Consider the following 22,941-nt stretch of genomic DNA (forward strand, 5'->3'; position numbering starts at 1 on the left):
TGAGCACCATGTGAGTCTATTTTCTTTCCGGTTACAGTTTACGTCACTAGCAAAGGCAACATCCATTTTTGCCAATTTTTATTAACATGACAAGCAGACGAAAAACCACTGAATTATACAGTTATAAATAAATATGTCACAATATAAGCATGCTGTGCAGGCATAACTATTTACAGTCATGTATAGCCGCCAAATATGAGCGAATTTTACACAGGCATATCTGTAGTCAGCGCTCACACAGTACGTCATACATTCGCCCGTAGAAGTTACAGACGCCATTTTGGCTCAAACAAACTGTATTTCACTAACTAGAAAAAACATATTCGTCTGAATTAATTGCATTTTACACTCAACGCATAAAAGAGACAGCCCGTAAAGTGAGTGTTTACATGTACTCAAGATATTATTATCTATTTTTCTGAAGTGGAAAGTTAATTTCTTTTTTATAATACACCTGCTAAGCCTTATGCTAGCAGACAGCGACGTGTCATCGTTGTTTTGTCCCGATGATAAATTACACCTTTGGCGAGTGTTTTTAAAAATGGGTGGATGCTCTGCTCCCAACTGCTCGAACTCTACAACTATTGGAAAGCAGCTCTTTCGCTTTCCGAAAGACCCCGTGCGCATGAGAAAGTGGCTTGTAAACTGTCGGCGTGATTTCGAACCAACCCCCTGCTCCAGACTGTGCCAGGCAAGTGAAAACAATGAGTATACAGAAGGCGTTGAAAGTTTCGTGCAGTGTTTTATATTGTGCGAATTAAAATATTTATGCCACCCTCGTGAAATAGTCTTGATTTACTGGTATATTTCCTAATCATAAATCTTTAAATGACTTGCAGGATCATTTTGAGGAGAGCCAGTTTGAGGAGATTGCAAGATCACCAGCAGGGGGAAGGAAACTCAAACCCAATGCTATACCCACACTTTTCAATGTGCCTGACCCCCCCTCTCATGTCACCCCACAAATAGTATTTCCCCTCAAAAATGAGCCAGGTAAAGTTATTAAGATCATCTGACTGAACACAAATTTAAAAGCTCAAGAAGTCAAAACAAACAACAATTTATTTATGTTTCCAAACTTCTTTTGGCAAGAAAGCATCTGTAAGAAAATCAGTATAAATATACAATTTTGTCAGTTTATTAATTTGACATCATTGTGTGTGTGTGTGTGTGTGTGTGTTTGTGTCTCACACACACACTGGCAGCCAAAAAATTGGAATAATATACAGATTTAGCTCTTATGGAAAGAAATTGGTACTTTTATTCACAAAGTGGCATTCAACTGATCACAATGTATAGTCAGGACATTAATAACGTGAAAAATTACTATTGCAATTTGAAAAAAAAAAAAGTTCAGAACTTGTTAAACTACTTCAAAGAGTTCTCATCAACAAATCCTCCATGTGCAGCAATGACAGCTTTGCAGATCCTTGGCATTCTAGCTGTCAGTTTGTCCAGATACTCAGGTGAGATTTCACCCCACGCTTCCTTTAGCACTTGACATAGATGTGGCTGTCTTGACGGGCACTTCTCACGCACCTTACAGTCTAGCTGATCCCACAAAAGCTCAATGGGGTTAAGATCCATAACACTCTTTTCCAATTATCTGTTGTCCAATGTTTGTTTCTTTGCCCACTCTAACCTTTTCTTTTTGTTTTTCTGTTTCAAAAGTGGCTTTTTCTTTGCAATTCTTCCCATAAGGCCTGCACTCCTGAGTCTTCTCTTTACTGTTATACATGAAACTGGTGTTGAGCGGGTAGAATTCAATGAAGCTGTCAGCTGAGGACATGTGAGGTGTCTGTTTCTCAAACTAGAGACTCTGATGTACTTATCCTCTTGTTTAGTTGTATCTGGGCCTTCCACATCTCTTTCTGTCCTTGTTAGAGCCAGTTGTCCTTTGTCTTTGAAGACTGCAATGTGCATCTTTGTATGAAATCTTCAGTTTTTTGGCAATTTCAAGCATTGTATAGCCTTCATTCCTCAAAACAAAGATTGATTGATGAGTTTCTAGAGAAAGCTGTTTCTTTTTTGCCATTTTTGACCTAATATTGACCTTAAGACATGCCAGTCTATTGCATACTGTGGCAACTCAAAAACAAACACAAAGACAATGTTAAACTTCCTTTAACGAACCAAATAGCTTTCAGCAGTGTTTGATATAATGGCAAGTGATTTTCTAGTACCAAATTAGCAATTTAGCATGATTACTCAAGGATAATGTGTTGGAGTGATGGCTGCTGGAAATGGGGCCTGTCTAGATTTGATCAAAAATGACTTTTTTCAAATAGTGATGGTTCTGTTTTTTACATCAGTAATGTCCTGACTATACTTTGTGATCAGCTGAATGCCACTTTGGTGAATTAAAGTACCAATTTCCTTCTGAAACAGCAAAATCTGTACTTTATTGCAAACTTTATTGGACAATTCTACCAAATTGGTGCAAACTCAAAGGTGGAAACATAAAAAAAAATGGTATGTTTTTCCCCAAAACTTTGTCCCCATATAGATTGTACCATATCTTATGTACAAATATCTAGTATATTTTCAGAATTTTTTTTATAAGTTTACTAAAAATCTGAACGCAAATTTTCTCTGTAAAATACATACACTTCATGATACTGATTTGAGAGTTAATGATTCATGAAACTACATATATATATATATATATATATATATATCAGTCATTATCATAAATGTTAATAACTCAATTTTCCTTTATTTATGAAATAACACCAGGTGTTTCAGTAGTGACCTCTCAGTTTCGGCAGTGGCATTTTGACATATTTTGCTTCATCTTAAAAAAAAAATTAAAAAAAGATTTATGTTGAAAATATTACAAACACAAATGTTTTATGATAAATAAAATGTAGTGATTTCATAACAATTGTTTCTATCATCCGTATTTGGAAGGACAAACACTACTTTTGAATTGTCATTGAAGTTAAGGACTCCTTGGTCATACAGCTTGTTTTCCATGCACGTGAAAAATAGTTTAAAATAATAAATCGTTGTTTCAGTAAAAAAAAAAAAAAAAGAAGCTCAACCATAATATTAGTATTAAACCTTAGCTGTCTGACTTTCTGAGCACTTGGTTCACAAATTTATCCTACAAAAAGTCAGTAACAAAACAAACAGATCCAGCATCAACCAGGAAGTGAGACTGCATCCCTGTCCATCATGGCCGTATGGTGAGTAGTCAGATCCCATCATTTTGAAGTAAATGTACTCCAAAATCTGAATAATCAGTGTGTAACTTTAAGAATGTCACTACCAAAACATGTATTCTCCGCAATTTAATGTTTTTATGTATGTACAGCTGATCAAAGCTTATGACTGTTTCCTTAAAATTAATAGCTGAAAATAACATACTGTCACTACTGAAATAATCACGTCATTATTGAAACTTTATCATATTGTATGTCTATGTTTCGGTAGTGATAATTTTAGCTAATTTTGAGCATAACTCAAAAATGTTTGGGTTTTAAACTTAAATGTTATGTTTTATGTACAGTGCATCCAGAAAGTATTCACAGCGCTTCACTTTTTCCACATTTTGTTATGTTACAGCCTTATTCCAAAATGGATTAAATTCATTATTTTCATCAATTTTACAAACAATACCCCATAAAGACAACGTGAAAGAAGTTTGTTTGAAATCTTTGCAAATGTATTAAAAATAAAAAACGAAAAAATAAATAAATCACATGTACATAAGTATTCACAGCCTTTGCTCAATACTTTGTTGAAGCACCTTTGGCACCAATTGCAGCCTCAAGTCTTTTTGAGTATGATGCTACAAGCTTGGCACACCTATTTTTGGGCAGTTTCTCCCATTCTTCTTTGCAGGACCTCTCAAGCTCCATCAGGTTGGATGGGGAGCATCAGTGCACAGTCATTTTCAGATCTCTCCAGAGATGTTCAATCGGGTTCAAGTCTGGGCTCTGGCTGGGCCACTCAAGGACATTCACAAAGTTGTCCCGGAGCCACTCCTTTGTTATCTTGGCTGTGTGCGTCAGGTCGTTGTCCTGTTGGAAGATGAACCGTCGCCCCAGTCTGAGGTCCAGAGCGCTCTGGAGAAGGTTTTCATCAAGGATATCTCTATACATTGCTGCATTCATCTTTCCCTCGATCCTGACTAGTCTCCCAGTTCCTGCCGCTGAAAAACATCCCCACAGCATGATGCTGCCACCACCATGCTTCACTGTAGGGATGGTATTGGCCAGGTGATGAGCGGTGCCTGCTTTCCTCCAGACATGACGCTTGCCATTCAGGCCAAAGAGTTCAATCTTTGTTTCATCAGACCAGAGAATTTTGTTTCTCATGGTCTGAGAGTCCTTCAGGTGCCTTTTGGCAAACGCCAGGCGGGCTGTCGTGTGCCTTTTACTGAGGAGTGGCTTCCGTCTGGCCACTCTGCCATACAGGCCTGATTGGTGGAGTGCTGCAGAGATGGTTGTTCTACTGGAAGTTTCTCCTCTCTCCACAGAGAAACGCTGGAGCTCTGTCAGAGTGACCATTGGGTTCTTGGTCACCTCCCTGACTAAGGACCTTCTCCCCCGATCGTTCAGTTTGGCCGGGCGGCCAGCTCTAGGAAGAGTCCCGGTGGTTCCAAACTTATTCCATTTATGGATGATGGAGGCCACTGTGCTCATTGGGACCTTCAATGCTGCAGAAATTTATCTATACCCTTCCCCAGATCTGTGCCTCGATACAATCCTGTCTCGGGGGTCTACAGACAATTCCTTGGACTTCATGGCTTGGTTTGTGCTCTGACATGCACTGTTAACTGTGGGACCTTATATAGACAGGTGTGTGCCTTTCCGAATCATGTCCAATCAACTGAATTTACCACAGGTGGACTCCAATCAAGTTGTAGAAACATCTCAAGGATGATCAGTGGAAACAATATGCACCTGAGCTCAATTTTGAGTGTCATGGCAAAGGCTGTGAATACTTATGTACATGTGATTTTTATTTATTTTTTTATTCATTTTTTATTTTTAATAAATTTGCAAAGATTTCAAACAAACTTCTTTCATGTTGACATTATGGGGTATTGTTTGTAGAATTTTGAGGAAAATAATGAATTTAATCAATTTTGGAATAAGGCTGTAACATAACATGTGGAAAAAGTGAAGCGCTGTGAATACTTTCCGGATGCACTGTATGTGCAGCTTGTTAAAGCTTGTAGTTATTTCCTTAAAATGAGATGTTGATGATAACATTTTGTCACTGCTTAAAGTAATCATGTCACTACCGGAAATTATTATATGTTTCGGTAGTGACAATTTTAGCTAATTTTAATTTTAGCTAATAATTATTAGGAAATAATAATATGTTTTAAACAGCTGTACCTACATAAAAACAGAATATTAATATAAATTAAAACCAAAAAAAGTTGATTTAATTGCAGAGAATGTGTTTCGGTAGTGACAATTCTTAATGTTACACTGATTTTTCAAATTTTAGAGCACATTTACTTCAAAATTATGGGATCAAATTACTCACCATATGGCCACGATGGGCAGAGATGCAGTCTCACTTCCTTGTCAGAAATGCAGGGGTGTGGCTCAAATCAGGCTCAACCAATGGACTAAAACATTTTGTGTTTCGGTAGTGACATAAAAATGAGGGACAGCATTTTAAATAAAGTTTAATTATTTACAAATTAAGCCATCAATAGAATCTAAATAATTTCCTTTAAAAGAAATTAAAAAGATCTTTTAAAAAACAACACTGAACAGAAATGTGTTATTTTGATATGTTTAAATTTAAGGGTAAGGGTTTGGGACAGCCACCTCCTAATAAAAAGTACTGTATAAATTATGATTTTGTATATATTTAGCTTATAATTGTTTTAATTAATGCCTTGGGTTTTAGTGGATCATAACATTTTTATGTCATATCTAATATCAGAATTTATATATATATATATATATATATATATATATATATATATATATATATATATTATTATTATTATTATTATTATTTTATTTTTTATTTATTAAATTTTTTTTTTTAATAGTTCTTTTTATTGTGGGACCACAGTTTGCACCAATTCGTCAGAATGGCCCATATACAGTTGTGCTCAAAAGTTTGCATACCCTGGCAGAAACTGTGAAATTTTGGCATTGATTTTGAAAATATGACTGATCATGCAAAAAAAAAACTGTCTTTCATTTAAGGATAGTGATCATATGAAGCCATTTATTATCACATAGTTGTTTGGCTCCTTTTTAAATCATAATGATAACAGAAATCACCCAAATGGCCCTGATCAAAAGTTTACATACCCTTGAATGTTTGGCCTTGTTACAGACACAGAAGGAGACACACACAGGTTTAAATGGCAATTAAAGGTTAATTTCCCACACCTGTGGCTTTTTAAATTGCAATTAGTGTCTGTGTATAAATAGTCAATGAGTTTGTTAGCCCTCATGTATTCAGATAGAAGACAAAGGCAGGCCTAACACAGTCGTAAAACCTAACTCAGGCCCCCACATAACAAGTCATAAATTTTACTGATAAAAACCACGCCAAAATCAAACAAAGGGAGTCTAAAACAGACTACAAATCCCATGAGGCCTTGCTCACTAAAGGATCGGACTCTCAACTCCTATTGGATGAGGCACACGACAGAACGCACCTCAACCATTACATCATCAGGAGTAGAAATACCTCTGAAATGCTTCCGGGATTTGCTTCCAGCAACTTTGCTTGCCGTGTGTAGACGCAGCTCATCGCTGCTCTCAGGTGTATCCTCGTGGCACAAGGAAGTAACGTACGACTTGAAACTGTGGCCATACAATCTCCATCTCACTGGATGAGTTGAGATTATTCTGTGTTCCACCGAACACTCTAATGGATCCGAAGGAGACCGCTGAGCAATCCGCATTTTCATCCGTTTGCCTGCAGAAGTGAAGAGAGAAAAGATTTCTCTTCCATCTTCAATCAAGTCGACGTCGCTGATTTCTCCACCAGCCCGCCGAGAATCAGCAGGCGTACCGCTCGCCGACAGAGCGAGGAAACGGCCTCCCGTCATCACCCAAGCCTCGAGGAACCGAGTCTGAGTTAAAGGACGGATGAACACACATTCTGCATCCTCATGCGATTCAAGTCAGAGGTTTACGTCTGGGCAGTGATAGAATATTATAGTGTGTTATTTTTGTGTATCAAGGTTATTGCTTGTACAGTTTACGGACAGCCATGTCCGCTCATTATTAATACTCAGGGTATTAATTATCTCAAATTTGTTTTGCTGTATTGTAGTCCAACCACATCGGACTGTTGTGCATTTCCGCCATCGCGGGTGAGACCGGCAAACTGAGTTTATCCATTAAAGAATCAAAGACCACGGGACGGTTTACGAGCCGTTCACCGCGTCTCTGAGTGATAAACTAACAGCTGCTTTCTCTCCCACGATCGCGAAACCGGCTTTGGGGCCATCACTTAATTCTCTCTCTCTCTCTCTCTCGTACTAACCACACGCACGCGACCCCTCACAAACATTCTCGTGCACATTTTTGGCTAGTAGATAGCTTCGTGATAAAGCTCAGCTTTGTCCCTAAGCTATCGTACAAGTGGATACACGCGGTAACTGGTAGATGCCATTGACTAGTTTCTCTCCGCCCACATTCACGGCCATATTCTCTGGCCGGAAGTCTCACATGACATACTCTCCACGAGAGTCACATCTGCCATTTCGTGCACGTCCCTTCTTACACACTCACACACACACACACACACACACACCCTCATGTGTTATAGGATTATTTTGATTTCCATATCTAATCATATCACTGTTTAGTTTGTATTTCTAAGTCGGAAGTTTATTGACTGCATTGTATTAATTATTAATTGATATTACTGCATAAATAAACTTTGTTATATTACAAAGAGAAGTGTTTTGGTTTGTTTTGCATACACCTGTGTCATGCTGACGGGATGTCAGTGCTCGGATTCAAGCCTTCATTCATTGTTTTTTTTCCGAAAATCGATATTCTTCAGATGTCGATTTTCCTAAGAAAACAATGTAATATTGAGACTGTTATACTATCTGGTTATTAGTCCCTGATTCCAGGGTGGTGCCCGTCAATATTAATCCTTATCAATATTCTATTGATTTTTGATAATTGATAATTATCTTTGATGATTGTTGAATTTGAATGATCAATAAGATAGTGTTAATTTTAATTAATGTTTCAACGATGTTAATGATTAGTGATGTCTTTAATAATTGTTGATTTAAAGGATTAAAAAAAGCTAACATTGATTCTCATCAATGTTCTGTTGATTTTAATAATTAACTTTGATAATTATTAATTATTGCTAATAACCAAACCCGCTCCTAAACGTAGCGCACTACATTTACTGGAGCCCCAGATTTGAATGAGTTCGATTAAATTAATTAATTTAAATATTAATTAATAACTAAAGAAATAATTATCAATTATTTCTGATAGTAACACTGATCTAAACAACCAGTAAAGCCCAACAATGCACTGAGCAGGCTAGATACTGAGCCATGGGGAGCAGAAAAGAACTGTCAAAAGACCTGCATAACAAGGTAATGGAACTTTATAAAAATGGAAAAGGATATAAAAAGATATCCAAAGCCTTGAAAATGCCTGTCAGTACTGTTCAGTCACTTATGAAGAAGTGGAAAATTCAGGGATCTCTTGATACCAAGCTAAGGTCAGGTAGACCAAGAAAGAATTCAGCCACAACTGCCAGAAGAATTATTTGGGATACAAAGAAAAACCCACAGGTAACCTCATGAGAAATACAGGCTGCTCTGGAAAAAGATGGTGTGGTTGTTTCAAGGAGCACAATACGACAATACTTGAACAAAAATGAGCTGCATGGTCGAGTTGCCAGAAAGAAGCCAATTCCACAAAAAAATGCCCGACAACACCTTGACATGCCTCACAGCTTCTGGCACACTGTAATTTGGAGTGACGAGACCAAAATAGAGCTTTATGGTCACAACTATAAGCGCTATGTTTGGAGAGGGGTCAACAAGTATTGTGCTCCTTGAAACAACCACACCATCTTTTTCCAGAGCAGCCTGTATTTCTCATGAGGTTACCTGTGGGTTTTTCTATGTATCCCAAACAATTCTTCTGGCAGTTGTGGCTGAAATCTTTCTTGGTCTGCCTGACCTTGGCTTGGTAACAAGAGATCCCTGAATTTTCCACTTCTTAAGTGATTGAACAGTACTGACTGGCATTTTCAAGGCTTTGGGTATCTTTTTATATCCTTTTCCATCTTTATAAAGTTCCATTTCCTTGTTACACAGGTCTTTTTACAGTTCTTTTCTGCTCCCCATGGCTCAGTATCTAGTCTGCTCAGTGCATCCACGTGAGAGCTAACAAACTCAATTACTATTTATACACAGACACTAATTGCAATTTAAAAAGCCACAGGTGTTGGAAATTAACCTTTAATTGCCATTTAAACCTGCGTGTGTCACCTTGTGTGTCTGTAACAAGGCCAAACATTCAAGGGTATGTAAACTTTTGATCAGGGCTATTTGGGTGATTTCTGTTATCATTATGATTTAAAAAGGAGCCAAACAACTATGTGATAATAAATGGCTTCACATGATCACTATCCTTAAAATGATCAGTCATATTTTCAAAATCAATGCCAAAATTTCACAATTTCTGCCAGGGTATGCAAACTTTTGAGCACAACTGTATATAATATACATAGTACATACAGTACTGTGCAAAAGTTTTAGGCAGTTGTGCAAAATGTTGTATAGTGAGAGTATATGTATATTTTTCAAAAACATAATAATAATTATTTATATTTTTTATTAATGAACTCATAAAAAAGTGCAGTAAACATAAGAATATTAAATCAATATATGGTGTGACCACCCTATGCCTTTAAAACAGCACCAATTCTCCTAGGCAGATAGGATGTTCCAAGCATCTTTGAGAACTTTCCCCAGTTCTGTGTATTTACGCTGTCTAAATTGCATCTGTCTCTTCTTGTTATCCCAGACTGACTCACTAGTCACTTTTCCACTATCGGGCCAGTGCGAGCTAGTGCTATCAACTGGCCAGCCAGGGCCAATAGCCACTATTCGGGCCAATAGCCCTGCAGCGTTGCCCTAAAACCCGCCCTTAAAACGGCGCCCTAGTGCCAATGTCACACACCCCGCCCATTTCTCAAGCAAGAGAGAAGCTCAAATTGAGGTATCAGACCCTGGAGATTAGCTAGCCCTCGAAATGAACATGGTGGAGAATGAAGCTGCCATTTGTTTGCTTATTTTGGTCTTTGCTTGGTGGAAAGAGAGACCTGACTCAGCAAAACTATGCCTTTGACATCGACCCCGCCTCAATCCCCAGTTGGCCTTCTTTGGCCCAAGGGTAATTGGTGGGCTGTTGGCCCCGAAGAAGCCCAGAGGAGGCATGAAGCCCCGGAAGTGACACTGGGAACGCATCTGGCCCTGGCACTCACTAGCATGCCCTCATTTGTGCCTAAAGTGGAAATGTGGCTACTGATGTTGAGATCCAGTGTCTGTGAGGGCCAAACCATCTGTTGCAGGACTCCTTGTTCTACTTCTATTCTATTTGCAAAAGGAATATTTGGAAATCTAAAACTGATATTTCCTAGTTTTTTTTATAGATTTATTTCAGTGTCAGTATGCCCTTGATGTCACTTTGTATACTGCAACGAAATATATAATGTTGTTTATTTAGTGGAGAAGGACTTGAATATGGGGGACCATGGTTATGCCCGGCGACAGCCCCCTTTGGACTCAGAAGAGGATGGAGTTCAGAGGGCAGAGGAGGAGCGACCCTGCTCTCTATGCCAGCATTACAAAACCAAGCTGGAACAGCAACAGCAGCACACAATCAGACTACAGAGAGAGGTCATGTTTTATCATTATGAATCATGTATATCCTGTCCACCAATAGATTACTCTGATAACCCCCGATTAGTCACTGTAAGTACAGTGGCAAGAAAAAGTATGTGAACCCTTTGGAATTAGCTGGTTTTCTGCATTAGTTGGTTGTAAAATGTGATCTCAACTTCATCACTCACAAGAATAGACAAACACAATGTGCTTAAACTAACATCACACAAACAATTATAATCTTTCATGTCTTTATCGAACACACATCCCATTAAACATTCACAGTGCTGTGGAAAAAGTAAGTGAACCCTTGGATTTAATAACTGGACGATCCTCCTTTGGCAGCAATAACCTCAACCAAGCATTTCCGGTAGCTGCAGATTAGAGCTGCACAACATTCAGAAGAAATTTTGGACCATTCTTCCTTACAGAGCTGCTTCAGCTCAGTCATATTTTTAGGATGTCTGGTGTGAATGACTCTCTTGAGGTCATTCCACAGGATTGAGGTCTGGGGTCTGACTGGGTCACTCCAAAATGTGGATTCTCTTTTTTTGAAGCCATTCTGTATTGGATTTCCTTCGATGTTTAGGCTCATTGTCCTGCTGCATCACCCAACTTCTACTGAGCTTCAGCTGACGCACAGCCACCCTGACATTATCCTATTGGATATCTTGAGAAACTTGTGAATGAATTTTTCCCTCGATGATGGCAAGCGGTCCAGGCCCGAAGCAGCAAAGCAGCCCCAAATCATGATGCTTCCTCCACCGTACTTCACCAATGGGATGATGTTTTCATGTTGGTCTGCGGTGCCCTTCTTACACCATACGTACAATCCCAAAAAATTCAACCTTAGATTCATCAGTTCACAAAAATTTTTCTCAGTAACGTTGTGTAGTGTTAAGATGGTCCTTGGCAAACGTCAGGTGCGCAGCAATGTTTTTGTTGGAAAGCAGCGGCTTCCTTCGTGGTGTCCTGCCATGGAAACCATGCCTGTTTAATGTTTTCCATATAGTAGACTCATGAACAGAGATTTTTTATTTTTTTATTTTTTTCACCCAATTTGGAATGTCCAATTCCCAATGCGCTTTTAAGTCCTCGTGGTCGCGTAGTGATTCGCCTCAATCCGGGTGGCGGAGGACGAATCCCAGCTGCCTCCGCGTCTGAGACCGTCAACCCACGCATCTTATCACGTGGCTTGTTGAGCACGTTGGCACGGAGACATAGCGCGCGTGGAGGCTTCACGCCATCCACCGCGGCATCCACGCACAACTCACCACACACCCCACCGAGAGTGAACCACATTATAGCGACCACGAGGAGGTTACCCCATGTGACTCTACCCTCCCTAGCAACTGGACCAATTTGGTTGCTTAGGAGACCTGGCTGTAGTCACTCAGCATGCCCTGGGATTCGAACTAGTGAACTCCAGGGGTGGTAGCCAGCGTCTTTTACCACTGAGCTACCCAGGCCCCCAAACAGAGATGTTAAACAATTCCAGTGATTTCTTTAAGTCTTAAGCTGTCAATCTATGGGTTCTTTTTTTTTTAACTCATTGAGCATTCTGCGGTGTGCCCTTTGTGTCATCTTGGCTGGACAGCCACTTCTAGGGATTGTAGCCACAGTATTAAATCATCTCCATTCATAGACAATTTGTCTAACTGTGGGCAGATGAATATCTAAGCTCTTTGAGATAACTTTGTAACCCTTTCCAGCTTAATGCAAAGCAACAATTCTTGATCGTAGGTCCTCTGAGATCTCGTTTTTGCTAGGCATGGACCACATCAGCAGATGCTTCTTGTGAATAGCAAACTCAAAATATTTGAGTGATTTTTAAAAGTCAAAGTTGCTCTAACCCACACCTCCAATCTCGTTTCATTAATTGGATGCCAGGTTTGCCAACACCTGACTCTAGCTTTTGTTGACGTCATTAGCCTAGGGGTTAACAGTTTTTCCAACCTACACTGTGAATGTTTGAATGATGTATTCAATATGTACAAGAACATTACAATAATTTGTGTGTTATTAGTCAAAACAGATTGTGTTTGTTCATTATTGTTACTTATATGAAGATCAAACTAGATTTTAAGACAAATTTATACATAAATGCAGGTAATTCCAATGGGTTCACATAATTTGTCTTGCCACTGTACAGGTAACATTTTGTCCAATAGATTTATTCATTGTTTCTTTGTTATACAGGCAGAGGAGATGAAGAAACGTCTTTACAAACTGAGCAAAATAGAAAAGGGGCTGCAGGTGTTCCTGTATGAGGATCAGATACGTGCACTAACATTAGCCAAGCGCTCTCGTAGAGCAGTGTGGTCCCATGACACTTTACTGACAGCCCGAAAAATCCGCTGCACAGTGGGAGTTAAAGGATATGAATACCTCAGGGAACTTGGCTACCCCTTGCCTTCTTACAGGACACTGTGCAATCGCCTGGAGCCCAAAATGATGGTGACCACAAGCATGCAGGATGAACTAGCAGAGCTTGGCCTAGGCATCATAACTGCTTGCGACAGTCCAGAGGGCAATGCAACGAGCGATGAAGGACTCATTGGAGTTATGACATGAGACACTGTCAATGTAAGACTGCACTAATGCTTAAGTTGTCTCTTAAACAAGCCAAAGGACTCACAGAGGACATCTTTGTTTACTGGGTTAAGTTATTTTGGGTTGTCAATGCATTTTAAAACCGTTTGCATTAATACCACAACAGTCTGGTGTTGTTTCACTCTTTTCTGTGTTTTTCTTTTTTCCATGAAGAAATTAATATTTTGGCTTTGCTACATTTGTCTAAGTACTCCCTTGATTCATATATTGAAAAAATTTAGATAAATTGTTTGTGGTTTCGTTTTAGCGGTTAGCGGTCAAATATGCCCTGTACACCAACAGTTATCATTCCAGTTGTTGGAGGACTGACTTAAATGTATTGTTAAAGGGATAGTTCACCCAAAAATGAAAATTCTGTCATCATTTAGTCACCCTCATGTTGTTCCAAACCCATATGACTTCCTATCTTCCATGGAACTCAAAAGATGTTAGGCAGAATGTTAAGGACTGACAGCCTCAGTCACCACTCACTTTCACAGCAAGTTTTTTCCATACAATGAAAGTGCCTATTATCTCCATTTGTGTTCCACGGAAGAAAGTCAAACAGGTTTGAAACAACATGATGGTGAGTAAATGTAGAAAAATAGTAACAGAATTTGCGTTTTTGGTTGAACTATTCCTTTAAAAAAGCGCAGGCTTGTTTCTATGAGGGAGTTTGCAACTGAAACGGGGTATATGTTAGATTTGTCATAACGATCATTGTGAAGTCACTATTTTAAAGTGAAATCTGATTATTTCTTTTCCCATGTCACATGTAGTAAAATTGTTTAGCAGTCAAATGTATTCTGTCTCATATTATAGACCCAACACACAAATGACACATACGGCTGCCAAACCGAGGGTACTGTTCTGAATAATAAACTTCTGTTAGGAAACCATAATTTCTGGTTACATTTTTCCTTTGTATTCATGTAAAGATTTTTCTTTCATCAGGTGATTATTACCATAGAAACTGCTCTTTGACATATTCCTTGACATTGGTAGAACAACAGTTTTTTAAAAAACTTTAAAGTGGTGCTTCCTCTACAGACAATTTTTATCATCACCTTTAGTGTTCAACTAAAATGTCATTCACAGAACACATTAAAGGAATATTCCGAGTTCAATACAAGTTAAGCTCAATCGACAGCATTTGTGGCATAATATTGATTACAACAAAATTTTATTTTGACTTGTCCCTTCTTTAAAAAAAGCAAAAATCTGCATTACAGTCAGTCACTTACAATGGAAGTGAATGAGGGCCAATCCGTAAACGTTAAAATACTCACTGTTTAAAAAGTATAGCCACAAGACATAAACAATATGCGTGTTGACATGATTTTAGTGTGAAAAAAATTGCTTACTAACCCTTTTCAGTGTAAAGCTATAGCCAATTTTACAACTTTGTTGCCATGATGATGTAATGTAAATAAAAGTACCCATTTCTTTCCATAAGAGCAAAATCTGTACATTATTCCAAACTTTTGGCTGCCAGTGTATATACAACACTATGATTTTCAAAAGGTGTTAATTTATATCTCTTAAATGTTTAAAATGTTGATTAATTCAAACTCTGTTTTAGCTAAATGCCAACTCCACCATACCAGGAGGCTTTAACAGCAGCAAAAACAATGACAATGCGCACACAGGAGGGAACAGTCATTGTCATCATCATGATAATGAGCAACAACATCATCATCATCATCATGTTCCAAATGACAAAAGTCTTGCTGGTGATTCTGAAGTGCCTAAGGACCCAACCAATCATACTCATCGAAAATGTAGTTATTACAATACAGGGACATAAGGCCTACAGTATTCACTCACACATGGTCAGTCCATAAGTAACAGATAAGGAAAGGTTCATAACACACTACAACACAGGATAAGAGACACTACCCACACAAACATCCACCGAATGAGGTCTGTGTACTGATATGTTCCGTATATTTACAGTATCGCTCTGTGACTGTGCAGATAGGATGGTCTTATGGGTCTTTTTTGGATGATAATCGTTATAATTTGATTTTCTTTTTTTATGTTTGTGGAAAACTTTACAAAGCTTCTCTTGTGTCTGACTTTTTATATTGACCTTAAAGTGAGAATTCTGATGGTTCTTTTTGTTTGAAATATCAAGTGTTTTTCTTCAATGTTCTTAATGAAATGTGAACCGTAAACCTGAATCAGGGGTCTACATACAGATACTGAGCAGAGGAGATATTTACACTGTACATCTGTTTTCCCTATTTTTATAGGTAATATTTAAAAGTACTAAACCAAAGAGTTTTTGTTTGTATTGTCATTTCAAAGTTAAACCATCTGCCATTTTTATGATAATAAAGGGAATGTGAAATTTGTTTGCAATGTGAGTGGTCTAAAATATGCAAAAGGCTATGTAAAGAGTAAATACACATTAGCACCTGGCATGTTCATTTTCTTTATAACAAAAATAATAATAATAATAGGATAAATAAATAAGATTATTATTATCACTATTGAATATACAGTATGTAGGCCTAGTTTAAAGGAATATTCTGGGTTCAGTACAAGTCGACATCATTTGTGGCATAATGTTGATTAACACAAAAATATATTTGGACTTTACCCTCTTTAAAAAAAAGAAAGAAAAAAAAGAAGAATAAATCTGGGTTCCAGTGAGGCACTTACAATAGAAGTAAATGGGACCAATCCGTAAACATTAAAATGTTCACTGTTTCAATGTATAGCCACAAGACATAAACAATAGGTGTGTTAACATGATTTTAGTGTGATAAAATTGCTTAATAACATTTTCTGTGTATCGAATGAATGTAACACATCATAAGAAAGTGTCACCACTGTTCAAATGCACTTTGTATACATTTTGTATAAATATTGTATGTATAAATGTTTTCTATCTGAAAGGACTAAATATTAAATGAAACAAATCACAATAAAATGCAAAGTAATCTCTTCAGTAATCAAAATACTTTTTGAATGTAACTGTATTCTGATTACCAATGATTTAAACTGTAACTGTATGGAATACAGTAAATACGTGTTCCCATTACATGTATTCAGTTACTCACCAACCCTATGTGTGTGTGTGTGTATATATATATATATATATAATTTAAACCTATCAACAGTTAATTGTGACTGAACAAAAACACAATCACAAAATTGCTGATATGGCATAGACACACCGCTGAAAACAGTTGCGATGAATAAAATGGTTATCCTAGGTATTTTGGTAATCCGTCTTGGAGAAGGATGTTATGTGTAAACTAGGCCTCTTAACTCATCAGTGGCCCAGTGACTTGTGTTGAACGAGTGCTCTGCGTCGTTATTCCGTTGACAACATTGTGAACATCTTTTGTGGAACTTAAAAAGCAATCCTTACTTACATTTTGAAGCAGTTAAGACCTTCAAACATTTCTCGCGCAGCTGCATGAGCCATCCAATAGATGGCACCATTTGAGCATTCCTGAATGAACAGAGCAAGCGCAATGGTAAGTCATCTCCATCCTAAATATTTTTTACATTGCCTAAAAGACACTTTTAATCATGAATGACTTTCGTTTTTTTTGTTTGCTAATTTTTTAATGTGTCCATAAATTATTGGTTATGTTAGTTGTGCTGTTTCATCCATTGTTAATCACTCTGTACTCAGGTGTCCCTATCGCCGACAACATGGCAAAGGCTCCAAATATTTCATCAATGGGTCTTAGAAAACGGAGGTATTTTTTGTCTGTTTTCTTACTTTAGATTTGCTCTTTCTTATTTTCATACGCCTTAATAAACTACAGTAACCTATATAAAAAGCAAAGTGTTCAAAAGTTTCGTTTTCAGACATCTCGGCCTGGATGAAGGAACACTGCACCTGCAACTTAACCCAGCCAAGACTGAGCTCCTTTTCTTTTCAGCCAACCCTGCTGTTGAACACAACATCACCGTGCTGCTGGGTTCAAGTCCAGTAACGCCTTCCAAAATGGTCAGAAATCTAGGGGTAACCACCGATAACCAAATAAATTTCAACGACCACATCTCAAAGACAGCGCAATCATGTAGATTAACATTCTACAATATCAGGAAGATAAGACCCTTCATCCCTGAACATGCCACACAACTTCTTGTTCGGTCACTTGTCATAACTAGACTGGACTACTGTAACACTCTCATTGCAGGCCTCCCTGCATGTGCAGTTAGACCCCTGCAAATGATCCAGAATGCAGCAGCACGTCTGGTCTTTAATGAACCAAAGAAAGCGCATGTTACACCACTCCTTGTCTCTCTCCACTGGCTGCCGGTTGATGCACGTATCAAATTCAAGGCTCTGATGCTGGCATACAGAACAGTCACTGGGTCTGCTCCAGCATACCTAAAATCATTTATGCAGAGCTACACGCCCACTAGAAGCCTGCGGTCGGCTAAGGAACGTCGCCTTGTTGTTCCAACACAAAGAGGCACCAAAACACTTTCCCGGACTTTTGGCTTCATCGTACCACGTTGGCGGAATGACCTTTCCAACACCATCTGTGAAGCTGACTCAAATTTTGTCTTCAAAAAACGGCTAAAAACATATCTTTTCCATGAGCACTTAACCAGTCATTTAAAAAAAAATTCAAGACACTTTAATCTGTCTTGAATACTACTAATCTGATGTTAGTGAAACTTTGTAATGCAGCACTTTTCGTACCACTGTCTCCTTAAGATGTCTCCTTCACTTATAATGAATTCCTCTTTTGTAAGTTGCTTTGGATAAAAGCGTCTGCCAAATGAATAAATGTAAATGTAAATGTAAATGACTTATGTCCTCACGGAGCTAATATGAAAATGTTTGTTCAAACTACTTTAACAGCTACATAACGTACTTTAATGGGCTAATGAAGCACTTCTTACATTCATTCAGGCAAGAGGACAGATGGATGGTTATTGGTTTATTCTCCGGTGCCTCTCAGTTGCATATTCCTGTGTTACCTTCTCATCGTCTGGCTTGGCCCAAAACTGATGCGACACAGACAGCTAGTCAATATCAAGGCGATCCTTATTATTTACAATTTCTCCATGGTGTGTGTCTCTGCCTTTATGTTCTTTGAGTTATGGAGCAAGTTATTTTTTTAATTTTTAATTTTTTTTTAATTTTTTATTTCATATTCTTTTATGAGACCTGAAATTTGAACTTTACTGAAAATGTATCTATTTTAGTGTCGTTTGATGTTGTTTTAACTCTTAGTTCACAGCATCATCTTGGTTGGCAAATTACACTTTGTTGTGTCAGCCTGTTGACTATGAAAGTCCCCTGGCAATGCAGGTAACCTAAATTGTTTATATTAATAATTTGTAAGTTAATATTTGTGTAATAGTAAATTATTACGGTAACACTTTACAATAAGGTTTCATTCGTTAACATTAGTTAATGCGTTATGTATCATGAACTAACAATGAATGATAATAAAATTACAATTGTTCATTATTAGTTCATGATGCATTAACTAATTGTAAATAATTTAACTACAGATATTAAAAATGTATTACTATATGTTGAAATTAACATTATCCAAGATTGATAAATGCTGTAAAAGTATTGTTCATTGTTAGTTCATGTTAACTAATGTTGCTAACTAATATTAACAAATGTAAACTAATTGTAAAGTTTTACCATTATTTATAGGATGTCACATTATGTAATTGTATACAACTCAAGAACTGCATTGCTTCTGTTTGTCTGTGTAATGTTGATGTCGTGCAGATGGCCAGAGTATGTTGGTGGTTTTACTTCTCTAAAGTTATTGAACTTAGTGATACAGTAAGTAAATTATCTTCTTCTAGTATTCTGGTTCCAAATCACACTTTTTATGAATGTCTTATGATGCTTTGAGAGCATTAATGAGTAAATGTCATTATCATCAGATGTTTTTCATTCTGAGGAAGAAGAACAATCAGCTGACCTTTTTGCATGTCTACCATCATGGCACATTGATTTTCAACTGATGGGCAGGAGTCACGTATGTTGCAGGAGGGCAGTGTAAGTGTTCTTATATTGGAATTAAAGCAGATTATTGTAATTGCCAGATATATTTACATTCACCATGCACAGCCTTGAGTAGCAACAGTCCACATAGAACAGCATAACAATGCGCAATACTGTCAGTATAGAAAAAAGATGTTCAATAGAGATGCAGTTGACTTTTTAATGAATTAAGTATTAGATTTAACATGTTTTGATGTATTACAATTAGAGTTATTTGGGTGAACCAGAAACAGGTCATACTGAGAAAGGCGTTTGTATCACAATAATAAAAAAAAGAAAATAATTAAGAAATTATTCAATGCAATATGGCATTGAATCCACATTTTAGATTTGCTTTGGTTGCAGTTGCTTTCTGACACCACTAGGGGATATTTTGTTTCAAAAATAAACAATTCTGAATTCAGAAGAAAGGTATTGGTGTTAGACAACTAATAAAAAATCTTGTGAATGGTTTCTTTTTCTTTTTTTATCTGTTTAAGAGTTTCATACATTTTAAAGTGTCAAGGCTTAATTCAATGTGAGCATTTCCCCAGACCAATGAGAATGAATTATAGTTTCACGACAATGTTCTCTCTCCCTCAGCTTTCCTCATTGGCCTCATAAACTCTTTTGCTCACGTGGTGATGTATATGTACCATTATCTGGCTGCATTAGGCTCCGAAATGCAGAAATACTTGTGGTGGAAACACTACCTCACTTTTCTCCAGCTAGTGAGTCTGATGTGTTGAGTAAATCTTACTTATAGACTATTTACATTATTATATATTCCACTATATCATGAAATAGCCATAACTTTCTTCACAGCCTTGCTTCCAATGAAATAACTTGCTGCATTTGTGTCACTGTCTTTCCTTGTCCCCTCATGCAGCTCCAGTTCTTTATTGTAACCATTCACACTGCGGTCAACCTCTTTGCTGACTGTGACTTCCCCAACTCCATGAATACCGTGGTTCATGTGGTTGTTACCTTTGATTGTCTGAATAAAAATTATATTCAACGACCCCCCTCACACTGAATGTGGCGGTTGAGACTCTTGTCTTGAAGACTCCCTTTAATTCTCTATCTCACAACCATTTGTCTATGTTTGCTCCCCTCCTCCAGACAGAGGGGTTGTCCACAAAATCTCTATACTCCCATTCTTTCCCATCCCCCTCTGGTCATTAGGGATTGAGACCCTACAACGCTCTAGTGATCCGGCCAAATTGAAATAAACCCGAGTTCACCTTCTGCCCCTCACTCACTTATTTATCTAATCTTCCACTGTGACACTTCATTTGTTTTACCACTCATTGGATCAGGTCGACCAATCATGGCGCAGCTGGAGGGAGTGTCTTATTTAAGGCTCTGCCTCTGCCACAGCTATCCTTTACTACCTGATTAATGTTCTGAGTTCAAGGCAAGTAGGTTAAGGTAAATCGACAGCATTTGTGGCATAATGTTGATTACCACAAAAAATTACTTTGACTCATCCCTCGTTTATTTAAAAAAAAAAAAAAAAAAATCATGGTTACAGTAAGGCATGGAAGTGAAAAGGCCAGTCCATAAATGTTAAAATACTGTTTCTAAAGTATAGCCACAAGACGTAAACATAATACATGGTAACATGATTTTTGTGTGATAAATCTGTAATTAACCTTATCTGTGTAAAGTTATATCCAATATTTTTACTTCATTGTCATGATGACGTAATGCCTGTAATCTGGTAAATGCTTCAATGCTGGTACATCCCTGATTTTATCACTTTAACATCACGTTAACAAGTATAATGATTGTCTTGTGGCTATACTTTTAAAACAGTGTATTTTAACACTTAAGGACTGGCCCCATTCACTTCCATTATCAGTGCCTTGCTTTAACTGCAATTTTGCTTATATATATATATATATATATTTAAGGGACAAGTTTAAATAATTTTATGTGGTAATCAACAATGTCAAGTTTTCGTCAGAAGAACCCAAGTGCAGGCAGTCAGAGCTCTTTCACAAGTCTTTATTTAGACAAAAAAAAAAAAAAAAAAAAGGTAGCAAACAGAAAACTCCCATGAGAGGGAAAACAGAAAACAAAACAAACAAATTAATTAATTATTAACAAGAGAACAAAACAAAAGCACTGGACCTGAATCTAATAATGGAAAACTGAATTAGAAACCAGTGCTAACAAACAGACCAACTGGGAGCCAGACAGAGAGAAAAATTTCACACAATACAGAGCACACAAGGGAAATATAAAGGTAGAGAAATCAGGAGGGTAACGAGGGAACACAGGTGGGGACCATAAACTAATAATCAAACAGGTAACAAGGCAAATGAGAGGGCGGGGTTATCACTAAAGACAAGACAGACACGAATGCATAAGGAAATGAGAAAACACAAAACCAAGTGCATTCACATAACACGAAACAAAACACAAGTGCCTGGACTCAGGCACAGAGTAAACAAACCAAACCAACCGAAGTGGCTGAATCCAGACACAAGACAGAGACAAACATGACATGAGAGTCAGGGCTCTGCCAACAAAGTCAGGAAGACAAAACTAAGGGAAGAACCCTGACAAATAATGCCATAAATGCTGTCGTTTGAGCTTAACTTATATTGAATCCGGAACATTCATTTAAGTCTATGTCTTTTTAAATATTCTGTACATTAGCTTTGGCAAACACAAACATTTACATTTTATTTTTTTTTGGGGGGGGGGGAAGTGTAGCATAACTTATTAAAGCTTAAAGCATACTATAGCTTTATAAAACTGTTCAGCGTTAAAACCTAGCTGATTGTATTGTACAATTGTAACAATTTTATTTCTTATCGTACTGAAAAATTGGTAGTGTAGAAAGGAGGTTGCTCTTAGAAAATTGGTCCGGTCAGTTCTGTGCTGAAATGAATAGCAAGTGTTCTCCAAAAATACTGGGCAAGCATCCTGTCACCTGAATGACATGTGTCAAAACAGTGAAAATGTCCTTTCATTGCAGGCGAAGGTAATGGCATGGAATTGCAGACTATTTTGCTCTAGAGTATCCTAGACTCCCTGCATAAAATTAGATGCTGTTATGGGCACTTAATATTGCAGTGCTATTCCAAATTACCTTTTAAATGTAATTCAGTTTTAACATTTGTACTATTGATGGCCTCTCAAATACCATTTCTCCTTTGAGCAATGTATTTAACATAAATGCCAAGAACAGGCATAGTTTAAAGGAACAGTTCACCCAAATGTTCTCTCATTATTTACTCACCCTCATTTCATCCCAGATGTGTATGACTTCCTTTCTTCTGCAGAACATAAACAAAGATTTTTATAAAAATATCTCAGCTCTGTAGGTCCATACAAAGCAAGTGAATGGGTGCCATATGACTCCAGTGGTTAAATCCATATCTTCAGAAGTGATATGATAATATTTGGTGAGAAACAGATCAATATTTATATCAATTTTTGCTAGAAATTCTTCTCCCTGCCCAGTAGGGGGCAC

The 22,941-nt window shown here is 37.5% G+C and overlaps 1 protein-coding gene and 1 pseudogene across 1 annotated transcript; both read left to right on the forward strand.

The window, feature by feature from the left end:
- The first annotated feature begins 198 nt into the window (after window positions 1-198).
- On the forward strand, window positions 199-14,945 carry si:ch73-382f3.1 (uncharacterized protein LOC100151273 homolog). The gene is made up of 4 exons (XM_051700360.1): window positions 199-691; window positions 840-993; window positions 10,713-10,885; window positions 13,070-14,945. The coding sequence occupies exons 1-4, from the start codon at window positions 467-469 to the stop codon at window positions 13,442-13,444; spliced, it is 927 nt and encodes a 308-aa protein (XP_051556320.1). The 5' UTR covers window positions 199-466; the 3' UTR covers window positions 13,445-14,945.
- Window positions 14,946-15,048: 103 nt separating this feature from the next.
- On the forward strand, window positions 15,049-22,564 carry LOC127442713 (elongation of very long chain fatty acids protein 4-like; annotated as a pseudogene).
- The last annotated feature ends 377 nt before the right edge of the window (window positions 22,565-22,941 follow it).

This window comes from Myxocyprinus asiaticus, chromosome 6 (assembly GCF_019703515.2).
Source record: "Myxocyprinus asiaticus isolate MX2 ecotype Aquarium Trade chromosome 6, UBuf_Myxa_2, whole genome shotgun sequence".
Taxonomy (NCBI): Eukaryota; Metazoa; Chordata; class Actinopteri; order Cypriniformes; family Catostomidae; genus Myxocyprinus; species Myxocyprinus asiaticus.